This window comes from Crotalus tigris, unplaced genomic scaffold (assembly GCF_016545835.1).
Source record: "Crotalus tigris isolate CLP2741 ecotype Arizona unplaced genomic scaffold, ASM1654583v1 scf7180000018553.2237530, whole genome shotgun sequence".
In the NCBI taxonomy this organism is placed as follows: domain Eukaryota; kingdom Metazoa; phylum Chordata; class Lepidosauria; order Squamata; family Viperidae; genus Crotalus; species Crotalus tigris.
In genome coordinates this window covers 1,992,819-2,004,679 of record NW_024097074.1, presented here as the reverse complement: position 1 = coordinate 2,004,679, position 11,861 = coordinate 1,992,819, and the positions used below count along the sequence as shown (strand labels likewise).

The window sequence follows — 11,861 nt, the reverse complement described above, 5'->3', positions numbered from 1 at the left end:
AACGTTGCCAAGACACTTCCAATTTTACGCGGGAGAAAACCCGAACAACCAAAGATATAGATATATATCAATATCACCTACCGCAGATCAATTTTAAATTCCCACTGAGGGCTAGCCGATTCTCAACCTTTTTCTAGCACTGGCTCCTGTGACATTTTATCACCGGCTGTATGCAGGCCCACACATTAAACCTCATTGTAAAACAATCTCACTCACAAAGGAAGTCTAAGGATTTGCTTATCTCTAAAATTACCACAACTGCAGCACCGCAAGCCAAAAACAACTCAGCGATGTGACAAGGAGAAGGTTTATTGCGTGCTCAACCAAATGGCGAGGCCAAGGTTGCGGTGAAGATCGTCACCACCTGGATGGCAAAGCTGAAGACTCAAAATGGAATTGACAAGACGGGCGGATATTTTAGTGGCTATTTTTCATATTATAGCTGGGAATAATGGAAGAGGGTTCGTGCCATAAAAGAGGGCAGAAACAGGCAGTGGTTCTTGTGTTCTGTTGTATAAAGGAAAACTTTTTAAGTTCTGGCCCAGAGGGCATTAAACTAAGCAGATTCCTCACTGTATTTAGCCAGATGCATGAGGGAAATTCATACTGATCCGGCGCGATATTCTTGGTTGTAAATGCACTGCTCTTTATTTTTCCTTTCTTACAGGTATTGTAAAACTCTCTTTAGTTATCTGCAGAACTGAGTGCCCAAAGGACAGGGGGGAAAGAAATAAGTGGAGCAGTGCTAGTCTATTGATACATTTTTTTTTTCAAATAACTGATAAACTGTAGTACTGTTCTTTTTTTGTATCCCTCTTTTTTGTATTTATTTATGATTTGCCACCCATTAGGACTCCACTTTAGTGATATGCCGGTCAAGAGTACTCAAATGTTCAATCCTTGCTGAAGTCTAGGTTCGAAAGATGGGAAAAGGGAAGAGAGTTTTGTCTTAATTCTGATATATTGTCTAGCATCCGACCCAAAGGAAGTGCACCTTTCTTATTCTTCTCCAGGTTAAGATTTTTGTGGAAATTCAACAACAAATTCTCTCTTACTTAATACAGCTATACATTTTTAATATAAGAATATTTCCCTTTTGTTTTTGTTTTTTTATACCAGGACTGAGATTTTTTTTCCAAAATAAAAATAATTATTATGAACCTTTATTAAGCGGCTCACATTTTAATATAAATCACACTAAAAAGTTTTTTGTTTTTTTGTTTCGTTTCGTGTTGTTGTTTTTTTTTAAAAAAAGCTATTTACACTACAGTGCTGACACGTTAAAAAGGAGGAAAAAAAATGGTATAAATAAGCTCTATGGAAAAGCCTGGAATTGTCAAAAAAGAATTCTGGCTTACCTTACAAAAAATATATATATGTTAAATGTCAGCTCTATTCTAAAACCTACAACTCATATTTTAAAGACTTTTTTTATGTTATACCTGCAGTGTTTACAGTGCATCTGGCCCTAAGTGCTTTCAAACGTTTACAGCAGTGTTTCTCAACCTTGACCATTTTAAGGCATGTGGACTTCAACTCCCAGAATTCCACAGCCAGCATTGCTGGCTGTGGAATTCTGGGAGTTGAAGTCCACATACCTTAAAATGGTCAAGGTTGAGAAACACTGGTTTACAGTTACGGACAGGCACGGAGGAATGTTACAAAGCTACATAAACTATTTTATGCTGCAACAGCTGCAAGGGCAGGTTTGTTTTTTTTTAAAAAAAAAACCTGCCTCACAGAATGTAAGCCTCCTTACATTGTGTCGTTATATTTTAAAAGTATTTTAAAAACATATACGCGCGCCCACGCACGCACGCACGCACACTTAACACAAAAAATCGTCGTCTGGTTTGCCGTGCAGACTCGAGTAAGTTGAGCTCCTCTGCCTTGTGTCTTCCTGATTCACACGACCCCCGGGGCACAGGCTGTCCTGCGTGTATTGGTGGCCGGGGTCGGGGTTCGAGTCAGCCTCAAGTCTCCAGCCTGTCAAGTGAGCGTGATCCGGTCTGGCTTGAGCTTTCTGACATTCCGCAGCTCTGGAGGCTGCCGTCTTTTCGGGAAGGTCAACGGGAAGGGGCCCCTCTGAATGCTGGAGAGAGAGAGCAGGTTCGTGTGGCGTGCAGGGAACCTCCTGCTTCGCGTGTTTAGTCTGAAGGCTACTTGAGAATTTGGTTTCTTCGGAGGCGCCAATGTCCGTGGGATGGAGGGCACTGCCAGCCTGAAGCCCCGTAACAGAAGAAGACGTGGGATCGGTTGGGGGGTCCGTTTCGTAGGGGGCTTGGTTCTCGGTCTCCGAGTGGTACGGCTTGAGGCGCACGTGCCACGCCAAGCTACACACAGCTGAAACTGTCTTGAATTGATGTATAACGTTCCGCGGTATAAAATAAATATCGTTATCGTACAACTGGATCCTGGCGTAGCGGATGCCTTCCCTTCGTAACTGGTTGAGTTTCGCATCGTCCACCCACTGGACGCACTAGAAAGAAAAAAAAGGAAAGAATAAAGACCTCCTTCAAATATCCTTTAACATTCTTCTTCAATGTCATCCAATCGATCAAGGCAGTTACCTGAGAAAGTGGAGGCTCGTGCAAATCTAGCTGCAGTCGTTGAACTACCTCTAAGAAATCGTCCGCGTGAAAACAAATTACGTCTTTGGTTATGCGAGGCTGTTCAACCCTACACACGAGGGGGGGGGAAACAAAAGTTGTCATTCAGGATTATTCAAAATTGTAACTATCTAAATACTTATAAGCAAGTTAAGCAAAACTCTATAAAAATACAAAGACCTTGTAAAGGGTCTATGACCGTGGTGGCGAACCTATGGTGGCACGCAGAGCCCTCTCTGTGGGCACACATGCCATCGCCCCAGTCTTCGGCCTTCAGCTGGGTTTTATAAAACCTTTTCGCTTTAGGCCTCTGCCGCCGTGTGCAAAAAAAAAAAAAAAAGGTTCAATCAATCAATTTCTCGCGGGGAAAAAAAAGATCTCGCAAAGCTGGAATTGATTGATTGAACTTTTTAGTCCCACCCAGTCTGTCATTACCACCGCAGCCACGCCCACCCAATGGGCCACACCCACCCAATTGGCCATGCCCACCCGGCACCCTACATAAGTGGGTTCTGGGTTGCAGTTTGGGCACTCGGTCTCTAACAGGTTCACCATCACTGGTCTATGACAATCCGCCATGGCTAACTCACCACAGCCAACAACCTGCGGTACAACCTGCCCTATGCGACAAGAGTTACACAAATATCAAAAAAAGGGTGGAATAGAATCATTGAAGAATATTCGAAAAGAGGGACAGAACGAAACAGGAATGACAAAAATTATATTTTTGTTCATTTTAAATAATCAAACTGAATTGTTGAGCTGTCCCACCGCGACATGTCCCACGCTGAGTTGGCCGTGGCAAATGGGCTGCGGTGGGTTGTCCTATTCCAACCTGTACAGGTAATCTTCGACTTACACCAGTTTGTGTAGTGATCGCTCGAAGTTGCGACGGGACTGAAAAAAAGTGACTTGCGACCTTTTTTCCACACTGATGACCACTGCAGCATCCCCGTGGTCATGTGATTTTACATTCAGATGCTTGACAACTGGCTCATGTTCAGGACGGTCGCAGCGTCCTGGAGTCACGTGATCACCTTTTGTGACCTCCTGGCAAGCAAAGTCAAAGGAGAGGCCAGATTCACTTAACAATGGTGTTACTAACTTCACAACTGCAGGGATCCACTTAACAAAGGTGATAAGAAAAGCCGTAAAATGGGGCAGAAGTCACTTAACAAATTTCTCACTTAGCCACATAATTTTTGGGCTCCATTGTGGCTGTAAGTCGAGGACCACCTGTATTCCAATTTGGGGGAAGCCCAAATACTAAGCAATCAAGAGCAACCAAAACTGTTAATTCTTTTCATGGAACAGCAGCACAGACCAACACCCAAAACCCAATCTCTGGTAGACCTGCATGAGCAAATAATAGCACTGTAGACCATATCCTTTGGAACATTGGCTGATGTCTAAAAGTAAAACCTGACTAAGCTTAGAGGTAAGGCTAAAGACACCTCCAAGCTGAGCACCGATAGGAGTGGGTGGAAACAGCCAAAGAATAAATTTCACCATATAACACAAGCTATAATTGATGGATAACCTAAACTCTGAAATACCCATTGCATGGACTTGAGAAAAATATGGGGTGGGGAAAAAAAACATTTCTAATATTTGTACAGCTAGTCCAGGGGTGGGGAACCTTGGCTCTTTTATGACTTGTGGACTTCAACTCCCAGAATTCCTGAGCCAGCCTGGCTCAGCTTGGAAACCTCTCCCTTTCCCCTCAGCATGGCTGGCTCAGGAATTCTGGGAGTTGAAGTCCACGAGTCATAAAAGAGCCAAGGTTGCCCAGCCCTGACCTATATCGGGGTCCTCAACCTTGGCTCTTTTATGACTCGTGGACTTCAACTTCCAGAATTCCTGAGCCAGCGTGGCTCAGCTTGGAAACCTCTCCCTTTCCCCTCAGCGTGGCTGGCTCAGGAATTCTGGGAGTTGAAGTCCACCAGTCATAAAAGAGCCAAGGTTGCCTACCCCCGAGCTAGTCCTTGACTTAGAGCAGTTTATTTAGTGACCATTCAAAGTTACAACAGCACTGAAAAAAGTGACTTATGACTGTTTTTCACACTTATGACTGTGGCAACATCCTCACGGTCACGCAATCAAAATTCAGACTATGGGCAATTGATTCATATTTATGACGGTTAGTGTCCTGGGGTGACGTGATCTCCTTTTCAGAGCTTCTGACAAGCCAAATCAATGGGGAAGCCAGATTCACTTAACAACCATGATAGTAACTGAACAACTGGTGTGATTCACTTAACAACTGTGGCAAGAAAGGCCGTAAAATGGGGCAGAACTCACTTAACAAATTTCTCACTTAGCCACGTAATTTTTGGGCTCCATTGTGGCTGTAAGTCGAGGACCACCTGTATTCCAATTTGGGGGAAGCCCAAATACTAAGCAATCAAGAGCAACAGATAGGGCAAAACTCACTTAACTGCTTCATGAGTCAAGGACTACCTGTATGCAACTATGTCTTCAGTGTGATATAAATCATAGCAGTACCTAAAATGCAGTTGGGGTGAAAGACATTTATAAAGTGGGATACGAAAACCACATTTAGCAAAGCAGTGGTGGAACATTATGTTTGGGTGATGTTCATTTATGGAGAATAAAACTAGGAATTAGCAGCTATTCCAATTGCAACAGCACATCTCAATTTGCATGTCTGTGGAACTGTGAACATCCAGATGGTGAATGAATGAAACTTAAGGCTTTAAGGAAAAAGTTACATAACATCACCCATAATGAATGACTCATAACTATGCTGGATTTGCAATGCAGATGAGACTGGTTTATTCTGGCACCCAGTTCCTAAAACACTCAGGCATTTGGGGATGAAAGATCAATAGGAGAAAAAAAAAATCAGCCAGAAGACGATCTTGGCATCGGGCTGCACAATCACAGATGGAGTGCCCAGCTAATTGCAGTAGGCAAACTGCATCAACCAGTAGTGCTGAAAGCGATCGTGAGCCATCTGCCAATTCTATTTTGCAATTTACTGAGGTAGGATTTAGATAATTTACATTATCTTTTTTAAAAAAAAAATAGCTCTTCTTCTTTGTGCCCAAAATAGGAAGTATTAGAAAAGGATGCTGAAAATATCACTTTAGCGAATGAAAATTCTGCTCCTCCAAACGCTCCCTTTCATCCATCAGAGAAAAAACACAGAGAATGAAGATGAAAAATTTAATATTTAATTCAATCCACCAGCCAATGAAACATTATTGCAACCAAGAAGAGATGATGATAGCTGTGTTGGAAGATAAAGGAGGTAAAAGTTGTAGAGGGATGGCTAGTAAAATGAATTTCATAAACCACCCTCTGAAAGCTAGCCGCTGACAACTTTAAAAAAAGCAAATAAAATTTCTAACCTTCCTTAAGAAAAAAAAATGCCTCACAATGTTCATAGCTGCAGTTTGAAGGACTTGGAGGCCATGACTAGTGCAAAGCCATCCAAAAAGCTGTTGAGTTCTATTTTGTAGTGACTAAGACGTAGAGGTATCAGTGAAACGCAGAAATTACATGGATCAAGAAACCAAGATGACGATAAAAGAAAACTTGTGAAATCCCCAAATAAATTACTGGCGTTGAAGTCCACCTTGATAATGTGATTTCTATCATTGGTTTCTCATCCCATCATAATGGCCAGTGTACATGCTCTTCAAGAGAGAAACATACAGGAACAGCATGTTTCGAGATTATTAAAATTGGACATTTTCAGAAAAGTATTTTTTCTCCTCTCACCCTCTCTCTAATACTTACTCCTCCTCTCTCTCCCTCCCTCTCTGTGCATCTGTGTATGTCTTATTGGTTTTTCTTCTCCTATTGCATTCTGTAACTAAAAGAAAGTTGATCCCGGCACACAACTACTGAAAAATTAAATGTCATACAGCGGTATTGTTTTTGTAGCTGTACTCAATGTAAAATGAGCTACCGAAAAATGTCCCGTGTATTGAGCATACTGTGGATGTAAAGCTCCTTTGGCATATGCTTAAACTTAAATTTAACAGACATAAGGAAGACATTGCAGTAATCGATGCCAAAGTTCTGCATCTTGTACTATGATTTAGTTTCTGAGCAGGACCATCCCATAATTGTTGCTTAGTGAGGAGAGAACCAAACAGTTGAGCAACAGACACACAGAAATGAATTGAAAGAACGTTTTGCTTTTACACTGAGTTATGAGAGGAGAGTAAAGCAATAGGATTCACCAGTCAGACAAGCCACAGACCCAGTAAATGGCAGCATCTGGCTAGCACTGCCTGGGCTTAGAACAGTGTTTCTCAACCTTGTCAATTTTAAGGCATGTGGACTTCAACTCCCAGAATTCCACAGCCAGCATTGCCAGAAACACTGGCTTAGAAGCTATGCTGAGACCATCTTGATAACGTATAGGGATGAGAAACCTCTAGAGCAGGGGTCTTCAAACTTGGCCCTTTTATGACTTGTGGACTTCAACTCCCAGAATTCCTCAGCCGGGCACGTATTCTGGGAGTTGAAGTCCACAAGTCATAAAAGGGCCAGGTTTGCAGACCCCTGCTTTAGACTATTCTTACTGCTGTTGACTAGTCAGGAAAACAGACAGAGGCAATGTATTATTTCCAAGAAAACTACATGGAGAATGGAAATATCCATAGAATAAGTCACTAGGACTTGGAGGCTTTACTACTACCACGTAATCCAATTTCAAACCAAAAGATTAACTCTTGTTCTTCCATTCTTCCATTCCTTAAGTGTCAGGCAATTAGCAATTCTCCAAATCAAAATATAATTTTCATTTTTCTAGGTAACTGTGTGGATTTCCCCTACCGATAAAATATGGCAACAAAAATTCCTCCTCCTTCAAGATCACTTTAAATGTCTTTCTTTAACGCTACTGAATGCTGTTTAGTACGAAAATTCTTACTAAATGGTATCTCTATTGATAAAATGTCTAGAAAAAACTAGACAGGGAAAAGGATATTTAATCCAACCTCCCAGATTGGCAGGTTTGAAGATATCCAGTGAAAAAGATCTTAGCATCTCTTGGTTTAATTGGTTCAACTATCAACCTGCTCTTATCAATAGGATATCTTTCCTAATCCAAAACTGCCTTGATCTATAATTAAAAATCACTGTGTGGGGTCCTTGGTGCTCTCTGAGCTTGGTGGTTTTCTTGCAGGCGTTTCATTACCCAATTAAGTAACCTTATCAGTGCTACAAGGGAGTGGGGTCTGCTCTTACACCAGGGGTGTCAAATTCGCAACCTCACGTGATGTGTCGTGACTTATCGTGATTTTTTCCCCACATTGACAGAGCTGGGGTGGGTGGGTTTCGGCATGACGTATCTGGCCCACGGGCGGCAGCTTGGCACCCCTGTCTTACACTGACAGGGCAAGCCGTTAGTATATAAAAATAAGAGCAAATTCAAATCCTACTCCCTTTTAGTACTGATGGTGTTACCTAGTTTGGTCATGAAATGTCTACAAGAAAACCACCAAGCTCAAAGAACACCAAGCATCCCACAATTCAACTCTGAGCTATAAATATTCTCAAGATCCACGTTCCACATCTTGCACTTTTGAATGACAAAAAAACAAGACTTCATATTTTTCTGTGAGACACCCCTTCAAATACTTGAAAGGTGCTGTCATAACCCACTTTCAGGCAGTTTTTCTCACTGCTTTAACATGCCTAGTATTCTGCAGATATTTTCCTGAACCGGCCGGCCATTACATACCATTCTCCACAATGCACTGCCTTTAACACTCCGACGGCAGCTGTGGTCTGTCGTTCAAATCCTTGTCCTATGTGATCTGCATGGGCTCGTGTCCTGTCTTCGAAAAGCATTTCACGAGGCTCGCTAGTACGAGGTAGGTACTGCAGGTTTTTAATTTCATTGGTAGTTCTGTTAAAACAAAATAACAGAAAAGCTATACCTCAGTCACATTTTAAAGATTTTGGCTGCGTAGGTTTAATTTCACTCACAGCATCAAGTGGGGAGATACAATTGGGGAGAGACAGTCCCACAAATAACCCAGTCCCAAGCCATACTGTACAGTAGTGGCCAAAATTGTGGAAACCTTTTGGGAAAAGTGTATTTTTGAGGTTTGATGGCTAATAACACCACTTTTTTTTGGGAGTAGTACCATAAAATGATATATCAATGGAAAGATAATTTAATCAAGAATCTAATGCAACATAGTTTGTTCAATTATCTGTACTGTATTTTGTGAAAAGTTATAGCCAAATAACCAGAAAAAGGAAGCACAACTTGCTCAGGTTGATATCAGATAGCTTTCCTTCATCTGATTGTAGCCAATGAGCGTGAGTGTTTAGAGAGCCAATCGGGTGTCACCTTGTTTTGGCAATGAGCCAATCAGATCACAGTAGGATTCAGTGATTGATGTCCTGTATTGAAGCTGAGAGGAGGACATTTGTCAGGGTGTTATGTGATCACTATCAAGTTGGTTGGGGTTTTTTGTGTTCTTTCATTTAGTGAGCTTGTAAAACGTAGTAAAATTAAAGGAATGGTGCAGAGAGTTGACTGGTCGCCCAGAAAGCGATGTAAAATAGTATTATGAAGTGAACAAGGCTACAGTTATAAAGAAATTGGAAGAAAAATGGGTGGAAACTTAACCAAAGGTGGCATTTCTACTGTACACTTTTCCCAAAAGGTTTCTACCATTTTGGCCACTACTATATAGAACACAGACTTTTCCAATTCTTCCATGAGGGAGGATGGGCTGAGAAAGGGCAATTGGTCCAAAGAGCACCAAGTGAGCTTCTATGGCTAAAAGTGAACGAGAACCTGGTTTTTCCCTTATCCTAAACCAACACCTTGATCCCTAGATACTGACTCTTTAATTAGCAGAGCCATAACTGAATATCCCTTTCCATAAAAGAGGCCTCCACCACACTGTCAATATATGGACACTGAGGCAGAGTTCTCAACATTGCAATATGTCTGCCTAAAGATTAAATAAAAACGTTAAGGCCGGAGTCAAGAGTATGAGCACATCGTGGATCAAACTCTGCAAAAATCGGTATTTTACTTATGAAATTAAATCACAGAAAGATTTACCCTGATTTTTTTTAATAGCCTGGGAAATGTCTAATCTAATTAAGGAATAGTAAACCTGTCCCTTAAGCAACACTGCGTATTTCTGGCTTGCATTTGAGCAGAGATGCTGCAAATATTTACCATATTCAATCCTGAGACAAGCCTGTGCACAGCAATCTTCTCAACTAAAGGTTGGCACCTACTTAAGAGTTAAATAAGGGTCCAAGGCATTCAAGGGAGCTTGGACTTAGTCCACTTGTGACTACCGTATATTCCGGCGTATACGACAACTTTTGAGAGCGTTGAAACAGCCTCCGAACTCAGAGGTCGTCTTATACACCGGAAGTAAGGTAGTTTCTGGCATATAAGACGACTTTCTAGGCATATGACTCGGCGTCGATTGTCTTATATGCCAGAAATAACGTAGTTTCTGGCGTATAACATGACTTTCTAGGCATGCGACTCGGCGTCGATCGTCTTCTACGCCGGAAATACCGGTAGTTTCCGGCGTATAAGATGACTTTCTAGGCATGCGACTTGGCGTCGATCGTCTTGCGACTCGGCGTCGATCGTCTTGCAACCCGGCGTCGAACTCGGGGGTCGTCTTATACGCCGGGTCGCCCTATACGCCGGAATATACGGTACATAGGATTCTAGGCTGATTCCTCTTTTAACTCTGCCCTCCGGTTCTACCATTCCTTCTGCTACACTAATCCTGGGAACGGAGTATGAAATATTACCGATTATTGAAGTCAACCAGATATTATAACAGACCTTTTCCTTTTGAAAGGCGACTTTGGCATATCTGCCACAGGAATCATCTGTTCTCCTGGACGTACCCACATGATGGGACCATCATCGCTGTCTTTCCGACTTTCTAGTTTCAGACTAGAAAGAGTCCCCCAGGGTAAAGTACACTAAAATGAAACACTCAGGTTTAAAATCTTATGTTATTTTCTGATGCAACTATTTTTAAAACTACGTATTTTATTTTACAAAACGAAAAGCACCGTGTATCCATCAACAACTTGTAACACGATTGGCAACTGATGAACACAAAGCATTGAAACTTTCAATTTGAACGGAGATGGAAACGGAGACTGAAAACCTGTACATTCACAATGTTTTGAAGGCAAAGTGATAAGCGTAGCAAGCGTGCCAATTTCTGCAGGAGACAAACTACTCTCTACACCAGTGGTGGCAAACCTACGGCACGGGTGCCGGAGGCGGCACTCGGAGCCCTCTCTGTGGGCACACACGCCATTGCCCCAGTCCTAGGCCTTCAGCTGGGTTTTATAAAACTTTTTCGCTTTAGGCCTCCGCTGACATGTGCCAAAAAAAAAAAAAAAAGATTCAATCCATCAGTCAATTTCAACTTCTCGCAGGAAAAAAAAAGATCTCGCAAAGTTGGAATTGACTGAACTTTTTAGTCCCACCCAGTCTGCCGTTACCACCGCAGCCACACCCACCCAATGGGCCACACCCACCCAATGGGCCACGCCCACCCTGCACCCAACGATGCATAAGTGGATTTTGGGTTGCCGTTTGGGCACTCGGTCTCTAAAAGGTTCGCCACCACTGATCTACACGTTATGAGCTTCGGAACTTTTAAAACTTTCGGTTTTGCTCAAAAATGTGCAATGGATGCAGCTTTTAAGAAATTAAAGTACAGGCTGGCTCTTAAAATACGAGCATAGAATACAAGATGATAGAAAGATATAGTTACCTCCTTGGTGTTAAATAATTTATTAATTACTTGACTCTCTCGTCAGATGAAGAAATTAATTACTGAACAACAGTATGATTTTATTTGAAATAAAAAAAATTCCAGCCCATTCTAATTTCCATCTTACTTTTAAAAAAGGTGAATCTTCCAGCATATCAAGGAACTCTGGAAAATAATCCCCAACTTCCTCATCTACTGCTCCAACCAAGCTGATTTGCCTCATCGCACCGGCTCTGTACGTACCATGGGAATATGTTCTTTTTACCTGAACAAATGCCAATTAAAATAAAAAAAAAACAGCACTAGTTTACTTTATGCTCGGAATAATTTACAAAATTATTTAAAAGTGTAAAAATATCCTCAATGTTTTCTGAAACCCAAGCAGTAGTTTCTATTAAACATTCACAAAAGAATAAACGTCATTTTAAATGCAAATTGCTGGCAAATGCAATGTTAAGTTACTATGTCAATATAGGTTTAA

General features: G+C 41.7%; 1 protein-coding gene across 1 annotated transcript in view; it reads right to left on the bottom strand.

Annotated features, from left to right (window-relative positions):
• Nucleotides 1–289: 289 nt before the first annotated feature.
• Nucleotides 290–11,861, bottom strand: part of RSBN1L (round spermatid basic protein 1 like) — a 36,819-nt gene continuing 25,247 nt past the window's right edge. The window contains exons 4-8 of the mRNA XM_039354504.1: nt 11,508–11,645; nt 10,429–10,571; nt 8,332–8,499; nt 2,571–2,679; nt 290–2,479 (exon numbers count right to left, since the gene is read on the bottom strand). Of these exons, the coding sequence (XP_039210438.1) occupies nt 1,829–2,479; nt 2,571–2,679; nt 8,332–8,499; nt 10,429–10,571; nt 11,508–11,645 (1,209 nt within the window). The 3' untranslated portion in view covers nt 290–1,828. The remainder of the gene's footprint in view (nt 2,480–2,570; nt 2,680–8,331; nt 8,500–10,428; nt 10,572–11,507; nt 11,646–11,861) is intronic.